At 49.1% G+C, this 17105-nt stretch overlaps 1 protein-coding gene across 1 annotated transcript in view; it reads left to right on the top strand.

Annotated features, from left to right (window-relative positions):
• The window catches only part of TBCD (tubulin folding cofactor D), a 1666801-nt gene that overhangs the window by 1428523 nt on the left and 221173 nt on the right, over positions 1 to 17105 (top strand). Inside the window, 1 exon segment of the mRNA XM_069200356.1 lies at positions 775 to 864. Within this exon segment, the coding sequence (XP_069056457.1) occupies positions 775 to 864 (90 nt within the window).

Raw genomic sequence — 17105 nt, 5'->3', positions numbered from 1 at the left:
AGGGATTGTCTTATGCTTTGAATTAGAGGGTGTCAGGGCAGCATGTCTATCCAGCGGGAGATCAGATCTTACAAACATGAAGCCTGACCCAGTTCACTGCTTTCTTAGCAACCATGTTGACAACGCATTCAGCGTTGGGGTCCAAGCACTTGTCTGCTGGCTCACTGCAGGAGCTTGGGACCAGCATCAGGCTGTGAGGCCCCCTGCTGCCTATGTCATTGCTCTCCCTAGCTCTCCTGCTTCGAGTTAGACCCTCTCAGTTTGATTTTCAGCGAGTAGAGGGTTGAGAGCCCAGCTGGCTAATTGATTAGTACTGTTAAAGCAGCCAATCACAGGGGGAGGAACAACGATATGTATTCAAAAAATGTGCCTTAAATGCACATGCACCATATCTTTTAAGTGATTTATTGGTGTATCCCGCGAACGCTTGACTGCAAATGTGTTACATATCCTTGCTTTTTGTTTCAGTTTTCACCACTGGACCTGGAACATTCACAACATGAGAGTCGAAAGTTGATTGTATTTGACCAGTATGTTAGGCTTCGGAATGTGTTAGTGTATGCCGTGGTTGTATTTACTGCGTCCACTACTCGTCCTCATCACTTGCAGATTCATTCAAGACAGTTGTGAAGCGAAGCTGCTGACAGCATTTTCGACTTTCTTAATCGGGGGAGGAAGGTGGTACGGTTTCATACGTGTGCCTTTAACAGTGTCAAATGTGTATGCAATGTTTGTCTGCTCTTTCCAACCACCGAACCTCGTTTCTCTTTACAGCCACCCGTTTGCTTTGGAACTGTTATCTCTTTGCAAGGAGGAAATCAAGAAGTCCAAAGACATTCCAAAACTTCGATCCAGCATAGCAGTGTGAGTTGACCCAGTGTTTGTACTAGTGGCAACAGAAACAGTACAGCATGAAAAACTGAATGTTTCACACACATTAACCAGACTCTCATTATACAAGGCTACATACACCCGCAGTTAAAAGTCTCTCTAATTTGTTTATTTTCCTTAGCTGCTTTGGAAATTAATCAATTTATTTAAGTAATCTTTATACATCTACATTTTATTCAGACTTTGACTTCTTAAAACTCCATGATTCTTCTACCTCCTTAACTTTACAGCCTGGAAATAATCAACAGTATTTAAGTTATGTTGTGTTCTGTTATGCAGATTTGTAGAGTTTGCTAACACCCAGGAGGATACCCTGGCGCTGAGCAGACATGAGCCTAGCCACACCAGGGATCTAATGGGACTACTCGAAAAGCCAGTGTAGGAAGCTGGCTCTCTATAAGGGGCACTACAAAAAGTACGCAGTGCAGAGAGTCCAGTGGATCCCCAATTGGCTTACAGAGGCTAAAGTAGATACTCCTAGTGCTCTGTTTTGTGATACTGTGGGCAAGCAGTTAGGCTTGTCAGAGGGCAGGCCTAAGCATTTGTTGTACTCACAGAGGCAATAAACGAGACACAAACTCAAAAAATTAATCCGAGACCAAATTAGAAAAAGAACACTTCTTTTTGTTTATCTATTGAAACCAAGAACTTCGTTCAAAAGTAAGTACTGTTTTTGTTATGAAATTTCACAGGTAAGTAAAACATTCAAGTCTGTGTGCTTTTATGCACAATACAGTCCTACGGGGAGAAAAGTCAGTGATGCATCAAAAAGATAGTTGGTTTCAGTGGTTCATCTTCAGGGTTTGGAGTTGTAGTGGGCCAAGGTCCAAAGTAGTACCAGCAGTTCTTTAGAAACTGCCCGTATTTCACCAATAGCAGGGTGCTGGTGAGGTTGTAGCTAGGTGCGCTACAGTGAAGGGTGGCCGCCTGGAAATAGACTGCACTGGGTAACTTGGGGAGAAGTCAGAGAGCTCCCAAATGGGGGCTTGGGTCGCAAGGGGTCCTGAAGCAAGGGGGAACAGCCGGTTCTTCAGAAGCCAGGTGACTCTGATGCAGAATGAGTAGGGCTGCTGTGCTGGTACTCAGACGCTCCTCGCAGTTAGAGACAGACAGCTGGCAGGGGCAAAATCAGGACAGCTGGACCACTCACTAAGTGGGTCTCAGTGATGCTGATGTGTCTTGACGGCTGCTCGGTCGTAGTGCAGTGGGAATCTGGACTGAAATCTCACTGTTGTTGCTTTGTGCAGGGCGTTCAGTACCCTAGGTTTGGTGCAGCTCTGGTAGGTCCTGGTGTCTTCACACTCGGTGAGAGGTGGATTTGTCCCTCCAGAGCACGAGTACCTTCTCCTGGTTGTCTGCACCATCAGTCGGCCTTGGAAGCTACAAGGCGGTGGACTGGACTCTGTTTGGTGCCTGCAGACTGCAAGGAAGTATCTCCCCTACTCCAAGGTACACTGGCGGCGAGTTTCGAAGTGCTGGCAGGCTACCTGAGGCTTTGGTAGTAGTTCAGCTTTACAGGACGAGTCACTCTGTCGTGATTATCGAGAGAAATGTGAGCAGGTAGGATTTGGCGCCAAAAGTTCTCAGCTCTTCTGCTGTTCTCACCAGGCAGTAACTCTTCTTCGTCTTTCTTCTCTTGATCCGTCAATTCTGAATTCTTGGGTTCAGGTTTGCTACCTAAATTTAGGGGCGTTAAGGCGAGTGACATGTAGCAGATAATGGGTTGCCTACCTTTAGCATGTCTATACACTATATGACCACTTCCGGTCGGAAGTGGGCATAACCCTGACCCTAGAATGCTAATTCCATCCAAAACAAGATGGAGGAATCTGAAATGTAGTATCCACATCAGCTAGTCCACCTTAGGAGTGGGACTGGCTGGATGTGGGCACACCTTGTAATATTACTTATTTTCCTGCATGTCTTGCTGCCAAGAAGAGGGGTCACGACTGGGGGGGGTGGTCATCTCCGCCATGTGGAGAGACCTGGGTCTCATAACAAAGGCGTCTGGGCCTTTGAATCTCCCCGCCCTAGAATGCAAATCCTGCAAGGAGGAAGTGTGAACACCTCTGCCCAGAGCAAGCTTTGGTTCTGTCCTTCGAGAGCGTAGGCCCTCACCTTAGTAGGTTAGAAACATGTCCCTGGTGACTCGACTGGTTGAGACCAGTCAGTCACACTCTAGCAGTCGGTAGGTTTTTCAGGGGACACCTCTAAGATGCCCTCTGGGTGCATTTATTAATAAATCCATCACTGGAATCAGTGAGGGTTTATTAATACGAGATGTTTGATACCAAACATCCCTAGCTTCAGTGAAGCCATCGTGTAGCTGGGAAACTCGTATTGACCAGTGTCCAGCACATGGCTTCCCTGTACACTTACTATGCTCATGCAGATGTCTCCTCACATGTGATATAATGCACCCTGCCTTAGGGTTGTAAGGCCTTCTGTAGGAGTGACTTACAAATATCATATGCAGTGGTAGGGGACCAGGGATGTGTGACAGGTCGTGCTTTCACTTTTAGGACGCACCTTGTCACCAGCCTGCAATGGCAGTCTGCATGAGTTTGGTGCTGGGTCCCTTACACCCAATTCACTCACTGCCTCATGCTTTCATACCCTGAAGACATGGAAGAAAATTTACAAAAGGCTTCTAATCAGTACCCAGAAATCCGTCACATAACCCTCTTCACAGCTAAGCTGATCTACAGGAACACCTTCTATGCTGGGATCAACGAAAAAACTCAACAGAAGCCTGCAGACCATTCAGAACTCAGAGTTCAGAATCACTTTCAACCTCCTACACCACACTCGCATCACACCACAGCTGAAGGAGCTCCACTGGTCCCCCATACACAAATGAGCACAATTCAAACTCCTCACCCGTAATTTCAAGGCACTACAAAACATGGGCCCTGCGTACCTCAACAATTTCATTTGCTTTCACAATCTTCCAGACATCTCGGCTTGCCCAGATTCCTGCTTGCACACATCCCATGCATACAGGACATCAGGAGTGGTCAAGCCTTCTCTTACATCCCTCCCAAAATATGGAACGACCTGCTGTTACCCATAAGAGCCCCCTCCCACCTTCTGGGATTCTGCAAGAATCTGAAAAGCTGACTGCAGGTAGCTGGGTTCTGGTTGCAATACTTCCACCACCACCCTTTGCTTGGTTTTTGATGCAACTTTGACCTAAGTGCACAGGGGGTCCTGCTAAACAGTTCCACAGTGCTAGTGTACCTCCCCCAAAACAAGCCACCTGGTCACTTAATACTCAAATGGGCAGGCCCTTTAGCACCTCTGTAAGTCCCTAGTAAATAGTACCACTGATGCCTAGGGCATGGGTACTGAAGAGGGCCCCTAAGAGCTGCAACACAACTTGTGCCACTCTAAGGAACCCCGCACCAACATTATGCAGACTGCCATTGCAGGCTACATGACAAGGTGCTCCCATAAAAGTGAAACCACAACATGACACACACACTCTCTGCCATGTCCCCTAAAACACTGCCTGTAATATTTGTAAGTCACCCCTCTTGTAGGCCTTACAACCCTAAGACAGGGTGCATTTTATTATATGTGTGAGCATATCTGCAAGGACAGATATACCCCTGCTATGTCTTTGTCGATTCTTAGACATAGTAAGTGTGCAGTGCGGGACAATGGTCAGTACGAGTTCCCCAGCTACATGATGGTTTCTCTAAAGATAGGAATGTTTGGTAACAAACATCTCATATTAATAAACCCTCACTGATTCCAGTGATGAATTTATTAATATATGCACCCAGCGGGCACCTTAGAGGTGCCCCCTGAAAATCTACCAATGGCTGGTAAGCCCACTGACCAGCTCTGGCCAGTCTGCCACCAAGAGATGAGAATCTGACCCCCAGGGTGAGAGCCTTCACTCTCTGGAGGTCAGAGATAGATTCCTGTCTGGGCTGGTTGTGGAACACCCTCCCCACAAGTTGACCTGCATTTCAAGGCAGGGAGCTTCAAAGAAGCCCACAGCCTTTGGCATGCAGATCTGGCCTCTCTCACAGGAGATTCAAACGCTCCTGCCCAGGGCCCATCTGGCACCTGAAAGGTGAGGAGATTTGCATTGCAGGAGGCGTGTTGTATTTTCAGACTGGGAACACCCCTAGGGTGACGAGCCTGAAGTGGACATCACTTAGAAAATTCCACCATCTTGTGTGTTGTGGAATTTAGTAACTCTGGCCAGGATTACCCCCCAACAGCAAGTGGTCATCTAGGGGGTGTAGTGACCTCAAGGGTAAGTAGCCCGTTGGCTACTACCCTTCATTCCCCTTAACACCCCCTAAATTGAGTATTTAGGGGACCCCCTGGTACTAGTACCTCAGATCTTCACTGGACACAAAAGAAGAAATGGACAAGAAGCCTGCTGAACCCCAAAACTGAGGACCACAACTGACTCGGCACCAACTCTGCTGGCCTACCTACTGCACCTGACCCTTGAAGAGCAACTGACCTGTTCTACCGCTACAGCCTCCAAGAAACTGGAAGAGCTGCTAGTGCTATGCAATTTGCCAGAAAGAACTCCTTTGGAGTAGAGGAGCTGCTCCCCTGCATTTGCAGGCACCCAAGAAAGAACTGTGAGGACCGGTACTGTCAAAAACCCGACGCCGGACATCCCCACTGCACCCAAGCCACCTAGCCAATGCTGAAGTGGGCCAATGGTGTCAGCGTGGTCCCCAGGCCCTCCAGAGACGAAGCGCACCTTGAGTGCGCCTCTGGTGGACTTCAAAACGGCGTCTGCAGCCTGTTTTTGCAGACCCCCTGCAACCGCGAGTGACCAGGAGACAGAAACCCGATGCCACTGGACACCTCTGCCCAGGACCAAGAAGAGAGAACTAAGGGTGTCACCATGTCTCCCAGCCGCGTGAGACTTGAGCTCACTTGTCGGCTTGGTCGGACTGGAGCCCCGTCCACGCCTGCAGACTGTTTTTGCAGGCCCCCCTGCAACCGCAAGGAACTCCACCACCGGACCCGACTCCAGAAGGTACCACTGCACCCGCGCCCCACAGCCCAGGTGTCCAAAGATTTTAAGGGTCGAGACCCCCTGTGGGGTACCCCGGACCGACCTCCCAGTTCATCCCTGCAGCAACTTTGTGACCGGACCCTTGCCCATCGAAGTGAACGGGACACCCTATGCCATAACACACCTCTGCACCTGGATTCACAAGAGCCTCCTGAGGTGACCTGTTGGTGTGGCCTTGGACCTTGACCCATACTCACCTTAAGTCCTGGAGAACTGCCCTGCAAGTTGCTGTGAAGTACCCGAATGCAATACATGTGTTCCCCCATAGGATAACATTATTGAGCCTAAAAATTGCACTGTCAACTTTTAAACCTTTAAAAATTCCAGCCTGAAAAGCTACTCGCATGATTCCGGTGATCCTGGTGTCAAAAGTTATATAAAAATACGTTTTTATAAATTGGTGTTGGATTTCTTTGAGTGTGTGTCTCACTTACTGCACAAGTGTGTCCCTTACATGCTTAACACTAATCTCTGATATGCCAAACTGCTCGACCACACTTCCCAAAAATAGTGCATTTGGGAAGAGTCAGCTTCCTACAAAGCTCCTGCTCCTGGGCTGGCTCCTCGCCTCCCCAACTTTCTGGGAGCTGGAGCAACCCCTGCCCACCTGAAGGAGTTCTTTGAGGCCATGCACCTCATTTTTGGGTAGTTCAACGCCGTTGGTGCGCCTTTGGGCACCACTGAGTCGAAGGGGGGGGACCCATCTGGTTCCGTACTGACAGCTTCGGCCTTGGCTTCTGTGGGCCCCTGAAGGTCCAGTCCTGGATCTAGACTGACGTCCGTTGTACCATCTCAATCTTTCCTGGTGCAGGTCCGGATGTCGACGTTCCTGGCAGTGATATCCCCTTTGTCATTCACAACTCTGAGACGGAGCTGGATGGGCGTTAACAAATGCTCATAGGAGCCTTGCCTCCTAGATCGGAGCCTGAGCCCTATTCTCTTGCGCTAGGCCTAGGAGTAGACTGGGAGGGGTTGCTGGACTCTTTAGAATACCAGCCCAACGAAGAGGAAATGGACTGGCATGAGGATTTGGGTGAAGCAAGTGGACTGGACACCTCTCCAAATACTGGTATGCTTTCTCCCACTACCATGGATCCGGAGGAGGGAGGTTCGTATGCAAGGGTGGTGAGTAGGGTGTGCTTTCTGCCACTACCGTGGCTCCAGAGGAGGTAGCTTCCTGTGCAATGGTGGTGAGGAAGGCAGCTGAGGTCCTAGACCTACCCCTGAGAGCTTGGTGGTCCAAGACTCAACCTCCCAAAGCGCTTTCCCTACCGTTTCCTCCTGAAAAGGAATCCAGGAGGCTTGACTCATTTGGGAAGAATATGTTTTCTTCCACCACCCTGTCATTGTGGTCTGTGAACACTGCATGCCTTTTGGGCCATTATTCCCACACTTTGTGGGACATGGTTGCACAAGTGCTGCCACAGGTCCCAGAGGAGGCCCCGCGCTGTACTCTCTGAGACTGTTGCTGATGGGAGAGACATAGCAAAGTTCACAATTCTTTATGGACTTTAAACAACTGACTCGCTTGTAAGGGCGGTTTCATCGACAGTGGCCCTCAGGTGCAATGCTTGGCTGAGAACATCTGGCTTTTTGAGGGATGTCCAAACTTTCCCTATGGACATGCCCTTCAATGGTACCCATCACCTCTGAGACATGGCAGATCCGACGCTCGAGTGCTTCGAGGACTCTCAGGCAACAGCCAGGTCCTTGGGCCTTGCAGCGGCCCGCTGTCCCTCCCAACCTGCCTTTCACTTCTTTTGTGGTTATGGAAGAGGCTTCCAGCCGCACCAGTTCCCGCCTAGTCACCGTACTGTGCATGCTTCCCAGCCTCTGCGTGGACAAGAGCATGGTTTCCACTGACCTCACTGGTCAGGTGGCCAGCAGTCTGGTCAGTTAGTACCCATCCCCCCAACTGCAGGTGCCTCCAAACCCTCCTAGTCTGCCCCTTTACCACTATGGGCACCCAGGTGGTGATAGGATTTGCCATCACCTGCCCCACTGGCAGTCCATAATATTGGACATGTTGGTTTTGGCAATTGTCCGAAGGGGCTATTCCCTCCCCTTCGAAACCACCCCTCCCTCCATGCCACCATCTTACGACCTGTAGGATCCTCTGTCCCTTCTCCACAAGGAGGTTGCAGTTTTCTTGGCCAAGTGAGCGATAGAGGGGGTTCCAGTGCCAGTAGTAGACTGTAGTTGTTATTCCTGCTACTTTCCAAAAAGGAAAAAGATCTTTGCCATATTTTAGATTTACAAGCCTTTAATCTTTTCCTTTGGAAGGAGAAATGCTAAATGCTCACGTTGATTCAGGTTTTGTCTGCCTTGTACCAAGGAGACTTGATGGTAAGTTGAACTTGCATGATGCCTATTTCCTCATTCCCGTCCTGTCTGCCCACCGATGTTGCCTGAGATTTACGGTAGGCCACAAGCACTTCCAGTTCACTATGCTTCACTTTGGCCTTACCAGCGCCACCCGGGCCTTCACCAAGGCGGTGGTGGTGGTTGCAGCTCATCTGTGGCGATCAAGGGTTCTAGTCTTCCCCTATCTTGACAACTGGCTGTTGAAGGTGGGCTCATCTTAGGCTGTCTTCTCCCACCTCCAGACTCCCTTGAACCTCCTGCATTTGGTGGGGTTCACTATAAAGGTGCCAAAGTCACACCTGACTCCCTCTCAGCCGCTCCCTTTCATCGGAGCTGTTCTGGACACAGTGCAATTTTGGGCCAATCCTCCCAAGTGGCGAGTCCAGGATATTCAGGCTGTGATACTGATGTTTCAGCCTCCATCCTGGATTTTGATGAGACTGCTCTGCGGCTGTTGGGCCTCCATTGGTGACACCTGCCAGATAGCATATGCAGTCTTTGCAATGGGACCTCAAGTCCCAGTGGGCGCAGCAGCTCAGGAATCTCTCAAGCAAGGTCCAGATTTTGGAGGGAACTGCAAAAGATCTGCAGTGGTGGTTAACGAACCACAATTGGGTCAGAGGCAGATCCCTCTGCCTTCCCAAACCAGATCTGACAGTAGTGACAGATGCATCACTCCTGGGATGGGGCAGCCATCTGGGAGAGGTGTAGATGAGATGCATCTGATCTCTGGTGGAATCCGGAATCCAATCAACCTGTTGGAGGTACGAGCGATCCGGCTAGCACTGAAAGCATTTCTTCCCTTTATCAAGGGAAAGATGGTGCAGATGTTCATGGACACCACCACCTCCATGTGGTACTGCAACAAGTAGGGTGGGAATGGGGTCATGGACCCTTTGTCAAGAGGCTCTTCACCTCTGGACGTGTCTAGAACAGCAGGGCATATACCTTATGGTTCAACATTTGACAGGCTCTCTGAATACCAGAGTGGACAAACACAGCTGAAAATACCTAGTGGATCACAAATAGTGTCTTCATCCAGAGGTCGTGCAAGGTCTCTTTCAGCAATGGGGAGAGCCTTGGTTAGATCTGCTTGCCTCTGCCAAGAATGCACAATATCAGCAGTTTCGCACGTTGGGGTTTCAAAGGTGGCAATCGCTCTGAAACGCTTTTCGTCCCAAGTGGAATTCCAACCTTTTGTACTACTTTCTGCCAATACCACTACCTCCCAGAGTTCTCAGGAAGATCAAGAACGACTGGGCCCGAGACTGGATGGTGGCGCTCAACTTGCAGGACTCAAATTTTCATAGTCTTATCCTGCAGTCCCACAGGTGTTACCTGCAGTTCCAGGTAGGCATAGAGCACTGCCAATTCTCCATTCTCCCCTTTGGCCTGACCAGTGCACCTTGGGTGTTCACAAACGTGATGGTGGTGGTTTCAGCCCATCTGAGGAGGTTCGGTATACCAGTCTTCCCATACTTCAACAACTTGCTGCTCAAGGTATCCTTGCATTATACAGGGAGTGCAGAAATATTAGGCAAATGAGTATTTTGACCACATCATCCTCTTTATGCATGTTGTCTTACTCCAAGCTGTATAGGCTCGAAAGCCTACTACCAATTAAGCATATTAGGTGATGTGCATCTCTGTAATGAGAAGGGGTGTGGTCTAATGACATCAACACCCTATATCAGGTGTGCATAATTATTAGGCAACTTCCTTTCCTTTGGCAAAATGGGTCAAAAGAAGGACTTGACAGGCTCAGAAAAGTCACAAATAGTGAGATATCTTGCAGAGGGATGCAGCACTCTTAAAATTGCAAAGCTTCTGAAGCGTGATCATCGAACAATCAAGCGTTTCATTCAAAATAGTCAACAGGGTCGCAAGAAGCATGTGGAAAAACCAAGGCGCAAAATAACTGCCCATGAACTGAGAAAAGTCAAGCGTGCAGCTGCCACAATGCCACTTGCCACCAGTTTGGCCATATTTCAGAGCTGCAACATCACTGGAGTGCCCAAAAGCACAAGGTGTGCAATACTCAGAGACATGGCCAAGGTAAGAAAGGCTGAAAGACGACCACCACTGAACAAGACACACAAGCTGAAACGTCAAGACTGGGCCAAGAAATATCTCAAGACTGATTTTTCTAAGGTTTTATGGACTGATGAAATGAGAGTGAGTCTTGATGGGCCAGATGGATGGGCCCGTGGCTGGATTGGTAAAGGGCAGAGAGCTCCAGTCCGACTCAGATGCCAGCAAGGTGGAGGTGGAGTACTGGTTTGGGCTGGTATCATCAAAGATGAGCTTGTGGGGCCTTTTCGGGTTGAGGATGGAGTCAAGCTCAACTCCCAGTCCTACTGCCAGTTCCTGGAAGACACCTTCTTCAAGCAGTGGTACAGGAAGAAGTCTGCATCCTTCAAGAAAAACATGATTTTCATGCAGGACAATGCTCCATCACACGCGTCCAAGTACTCCACAGCGTGGCTGGCAAGAAAGGGTATAAAAGAAGGAAATCTAATGACATGGCCTCCTTGTACACCTGATCTGAACCCCATTGAGAACCTGTGGTCCATCATCAAATGTGAGATTTACAAGGAGGGAAAACAGTACACCTCTCTGAACAGTGTCTGGGAGGCTGTGGTTGCTGCTGCACGCAATGTTGATGGTGAACAGATCAAAACACTGACAGAATCCATGGATGGCAGGCTTTTGAGTGTCCTTGCAAAGAAAGGTGGCTATATTGGTCACTGATTTGTTTTTGTTTTGTTTTTGAATGTCAGAAATGTATATTTGTGAATGTTGAGATGTTATATTGGTTTCACTGGTAATGATAAATAATTGAAATGGGTATATATTTTTTTTTGTTAAGTTGCCTAATAATTATGCACAGTGATAGTCACCTGCACACACAGATATCCCCCTAACATAGCTAAAACTAAAAACAAACTAAAAACTACTTCCAAAAATATTCAGTTTTGATATTAATGAGTTTTTTGGGTTCATTGAGAACATGGTTGTTGTTCAATAATAAAATTAATCCTCAAAAATACAACTTGCCTAATAATTCTGCACTCCCTGTACAATTGTAAACCACCTCCAGGTGAACGCTGGGCTGTTTACATTGTTGGCCTTTCCATCAATGTGCCAAAGTCACACCTGACTCCTTAACAGCAGCTACCCTTCATCAGAGCCACCCTGGATACAGTGCTTTATTGGACTATCCCTTTGTCTCAACGACTCTAGGACATTTGGGCTTTGATCCTGATGTTTCAACCCTCATGTCAGGTTCTCCTACCGGCTCCCCCTTGCTGCCTCTCTTTGTGCTCAGCTGTTGTTAGTGTATTCCTGCATTTAGTGCCCAGTTACTGTTATTGATATTGTCAGTCTTGTCAGTAGTATAGCCTGCATGTACATTCTGCCCTGCCCTGTCCAGTTATTCATGTTGTCTATTTGTGCTTCTTTTCCCCGTTATCTGTTCTTTAATTATGTAAGTAGGAAGCTGGCTCTCTATATGGTGTACTAAAAAGAAGTACTCCATTCAATAAGTGCAGTGAGTGGCTCTCCAGTTGGTTTACAGAGGCAAAAGTAGATAATACTAATACTCTTTTGTGGTGGTGTGGGCAAGCAGTAAGGCTCATTAGAGAGTAGTGCTTAAGCATTTGTTGTAGTCACAGAGGCAATACATTGGTCCTGGTGTCTTCACACTTGGTGGGGAGACAGATCTGGCCCTCCAGAGCATGAGTACCTTCTCCTGGTCGTCTGCGACGTCGGTTGGTCCGGGGAGCAGTGAGGTGGTGGACCAGACTCTTCTTGTTGGTGCCTGTGGTCAGCAGAGAAGTTGCTCCTCTACCTCAAGGGACACTAGATACAATTTTTGAGACACTGGCAGGCTGCCCGAGGCTTTGGTAGTTCTCCAGCTTTTTAGGACGAGTCACTCTGTTTCAACTGCTGAGAGAGTTGCGAACAGGCAGGGTTTCATGCCAAAAAGTCCACAGCACTTTTACTGTTCTCCCCTGGCACCTGGCAGTCACTCTTCTTTGTCCTTCTTTTGATCTGTCAAATTTGAGTTCTTGGGATCAGGGGTGCCACATAAATCGTCAATGTAGGGGCATTACAGGGAGTGACAAGTAGCAGCTATTGGGTTGCTTATCTTTAAGGTGACTACACCGTCTATATAACCAATTCCGCAGAATATTGGGCATAACCCTTAAAGGAAGCTGGCCTGGTGCGTGGTGGACACCTATGGTGTTTCCACCTTATATCAGGTCCAGGCAACCTGTTAGTTAGTGAGACAGTGACTAGGAAGACACGGCTCTTTAGTGGTAGCCGGAGAAATGTAAAGCACTTGCAATACCACAACAGTCACACAGCAACTTATCACACATGAAAGGAGCCACACAGTGTTACAAAAATAAAGGTACTTTATTACAGTAGCATTGAACTAGATAATTTAAAGGCAGTCCCCCAATTGGAGGCAAGTACACACTAAATATACAAGGTAAATATTAGGAATTAGCATACAGAAACAACCAGCATTGGCAAGAAATAGTGAAAAATAGCTAGGACCCTATTGGCGGTGGGGGGAGGGAGCAAATCATACATTAAAACTGTGGCATGTGAAGTGTGAGGTTGTAGGAAGTTGGCCCTGTATATACTATCTCAAAGTGAGAGATGGTGTCCACAGTGTCCAAGGGTTCCCCTTAGAGGTTGATAGTGGTAAAATTAGATAATACCAATACTCTATTTGTGGTAGTGTGGTCGAGCAGTAGGCTTATGTTAAGCATTTGTTGTACACACACAGGCAATAAATTGGAACACACACTCAAAGACTTAACACCAGGCCAATAGGTTTTTATATAGAAAAATATTATTTTCTTAATTTATTTTAGAATCACAAGATTCAGAATTCAAGTACTTACGTAAATTGTAAGGTACTCGGCATAGGTAAATATAGAACTTTGAAGTAAAAAAGTAATGTACAAAGGTTTGTCAAAAATGGCAGTAAGCTATTTTAAAAGTGGACACAGTGCAAAATGCAACAGTTCCCGGGGGAGGTAAGTACAAGTTAGTTTATCAGGTAAGTAAAGCACTTACAAGTTCAGTCTCCGGGTGTAGGAAGTTGGCTCTGTATATACTATTTCAAAGTAAAAAATAGTGTGCACAGAGTCCAAGGGTTCCCCTTAGAGGTATGATAGTGGCAAAATTAGATAATTCTAATGCTCTATTTTGTGGTAGTGTGGTCGAGCAGTAGGCTTATCAGAGGGTAGTGTTAAGCATTTGTTGTACACACACAGGCAATAAATGAGGAACACACAATCAAAGACTTACTCCAGGTCAATAGGTTTTTATTTAAAAAATATATTTTCTTAGGTTATTTTAAGAACCACAGGTTTAAGACTTCAAGTAAATACATAAAATGCAAGGTACTCCACACTGGTAAGTTATGAACTTTGAATAAAAGCAATATCATATACAGACTTTGTTAAAATGGCAATAAGCTATTTTAAAAGTGGACACTGCAAAAATCAACAGTTCATGGGGGAGGTAATTAACGGTTAGCTTGTGAGGTAAGTAAGATACTTACAAGTCTCAGTTCCTGGACATAGGCAGCCCACCGTTGGGGGTTTAAGGCAACCCCAAAGTTACCACACCAGCAGCTCGGACCGGTCATCTGCAGAGGTCAAAGAGGTGCCCAAAACACATAGGAGCCTATGGAGAACAGGGGTGCTCCGGTTCCAGTCTGCCAGCAGGTAAGTACCCACGTCCTCGGGGGGGCAGACCAGGGGGGTTTTGTAGAGCACTGGAGGGGACACAAGTAGGCACACAAAACACACCCTTTGCAGCACAGGGGCGGCCGGGTGCAGTGTGCAAAGCAGGCATCAGGTTTTAGATAGGTTTCAATGGAGGGACCCGGGGGTCACTCTAGCGGTACAGGCAGGCACGGGGGGCGTCTCGGGCAGCCTCCACCTGGGCTAGGCAGAGGGTCGCCTGGGGGTTACTCCTGCACTGAAGTTCGGTTCCTTCAGGTCCTGGGGCTGCGGGTGCAGTGCTTGTTCTAGGCGTCGGGTCCCTTGTTACAGGCAGTCGCGGTCAGGGGGAGCCTCTGGAATCTCTCTGCAGGCGTCGCTGTGGGGGCTAATGGGGGTCGTCTCGGGCTACTTATGGGGTCGCAGTCGCCGAGGTGTCCTCCCAGTAGAGTTATTTCTCTGGATCTCGAGCCGGGGGCATCGGGTGCAGAGTATGAATTCTCACGCTTCTGACAGGAAGAGTGAGCTCTTTGGAAGTTGATTCTTTGTTGCAAAGATGTAGCTGTTTTTGAGCAGAGAAGCTGCTCACAGGAGTTTCTTGGTCCTGAGGCTCCAGAGGTCGCTCGTCCCTGTTGGATGCGTCACTAGTTGCAGGTTTTCGACTCAGGAGACAGGCCGGTAGGGTTGGGGCCAAAGCAGTTGTCGTCGTCCGTGTCTCTGCAGGCTTGTAGGTCAGCAGTCCTTCTTTGTAGTTTAGGTTGCAGGAATTTGATTTCCTGGGTTCTGGGGTGCCCCTAAATACTAAATTTAGGGGTGTGTTTCAGTCTGGGAGGGCAGTAGCCAATGGCTACTGTCCTGGAAGGTGGCTACACCCTCTTTGTACCTCCTCCCTGTGGGGAGGAGGCACATCCCTAATCCTAATGGGGGAATCCTCTAAAACTAAGATGGAGGATTTCTAAAGGCAGGGGTCCCCTCAGCTCAGGAGACCTTAGGGGCTGTCCTGACTGGTGGGTGACTCCTTCTTGTTTTTCTCATTATCTCCTCCAGCCTTGCTGCCAAAAGTGGGGGCAGTGGCCGGAAGGGCGGGCATCTCCACTAGCTGGGATGCCCTGGGGTGCTGTAACAAAAGGGGTGAGACTTTGAGGCTCACCGCCAGATGTTACAGTTCCTGCAGGGGGAGGTGTGAAGCATCTCCACCCAGTGCAGGCTTTGTTCCTGGCCACAGAGTGACAAAGGCACTCTACCCATGTGGCCAGCAACTTGTCTGGTTTGTGGCAGGCTTGCAGGAACTGGTCAGCCTACACTAGAAGTTGGATTGGTATTCAGGGGGCATCTCTAAGATGCCCTCTGGGTGTATGTTACAATAAATTGCACACTGGCATCAGTGGAAACAAAGGTACAGTTTAGGGAAAGAACACTGGTGCTGGGGCCTGGTTAGCGGGGTCCCAGCACACTTTCAATCAAAACTTAGCATCAGCAAAGGGAAAAAGTCAGGGTGTAACCATGCCAAGGAGGCATTTCCTTACACCGGGGCATAGGTAGCCCACCATTGGGGGTTCAAGTCAACCCCAAACACCCAGCACCAGTAACACAGGGCCAGTCAAGTCAAGTGCAGAGGTCAAAGAGGGGCCCAAATAATATAGGTACCTATGTAGTCTAGGGGTGATCCGGTTCTAGTCTGCTAGCAGGTAAGTACCTGCGTCCTCGGGGAGCAGACCAGGGGGGTTTTGTGGAGCACTTGGGGGGGTCCCAAACAGGCACACAGAGTACACCCTCTCCGGCACAGGGACGGCCGGGTGCAGTGTGCAAAGTAGGTGTTGGGTTTCGTATTGATTTCAATGGAGGGACCCGGAGGTCATTCTGGCGATGCAGGCAGGGCACAGGGGTGCTTCTCGGGCCGGCCACTGACTAGGCAAGGATGAGGACCGCCTGCTGGTCACTCCTGCACTGGTAGTTGGTTCCTCTCGGGCCTGGGGGCTGCGGGTGCAGTGCTTCTTCCAGGTGTCTGGTTCTGTGTTACCGGTCAGGGGGATCCTCTGGATTCTCTCTGCAGGCGTTGCCGTGAGGGTGCAGGGGGGTCGTCTCAGGGTGTCCACGTCGTGGGAGTCGCCTGGGGGTCCTCGCTGCAGTGTTGATTTCTCTGAACAAGAGCCGGGGACGTCGGGTGCAGAGTGTTGGGGCCTCACGCTTTGGGAGTGAGGCGGGAGTCCCTTTAAAGACGGTTCCTTCTTTGTTGTTTGGACAGAGCCACTCTCCACAGGAGTTTCTTGGTCCTTTGGAGTTGCACGGCAGTCCTCTGAGTTGGCAGAGGTCGCTGGTCCCGCTGGATGCGTCGCTGTTGTAGGTTCTTTGAGTCTGGAGACAGGCCGGTAGAGCTGGGGCCAAGTCAGTTGCTGTCTCCTTCTTCTCTGCGGGGCTTTCAGGTCAGCTGTCCTTCTTGTTCAGATCGTCCAAAAATCTGTCTTCCTGGGTTCAGGCTCGCCCCTAAATACTACATTTAGGGGGGTGTTTAGGGCTGGAGGGCAGTAGCCAATGGCTACTGTCCCTGAGGGTGGGTACACCCTCCTTCTGCCTCCTCCCTTTGGGGAGGGGGGCACATCCCTAATCCTATTGGGGGAAATCCTCCAAAGCAAGATGGAGGATTTTCTAAGGAAGGGGTCCCCTCAGCTCAGGACACCTTAGGGGCTGTCCTGGCTGGAGGGTGACTCCTCCTTGTTTTTCTCATCATCTCCTCTGGACTTGCTGCCAAAAGTGGGGGTTGTTTCCGGGGGGGGTTGGCATCTCCACTAGCTGGAGTGCCCTCAGGCGCTGTAACACCAGGCTTGAGCCTTTGAGGCTCACCGCCAGTTGTTAGTTCCTGCAGGGGGAGGTGTGAAGCACCTCCACCCAGGACAGGCTTTGTTCCTGGTCACAGAGTGCACAAAGACACTTACCCAATGTGGCTAGAAACCCGTCTGGGTGTGGCAGGTTGGCAGAAACTGGTCAGCCTAGCACTAGTAGTTGGGCTGGCATGCAGGGGGCATCTCTAAGATGTCCTCTGTGTGCAG

The sequence above is a fragment of the Pleurodeles waltl genome, chromosome 7 (assembly GCF_031143425.1).
Source record: "Pleurodeles waltl isolate 20211129_DDA chromosome 7, aPleWal1.hap1.20221129, whole genome shotgun sequence".
Lineage (NCBI taxonomy): Eukaryota > Metazoa > Chordata > Amphibia > Caudata > Salamandridae > Pleurodeles > Pleurodeles waltl.
Note: the sequence above shows the minus strand (reverse complement) of the source record. Positions and strands in the feature narration are given on the sequence as shown.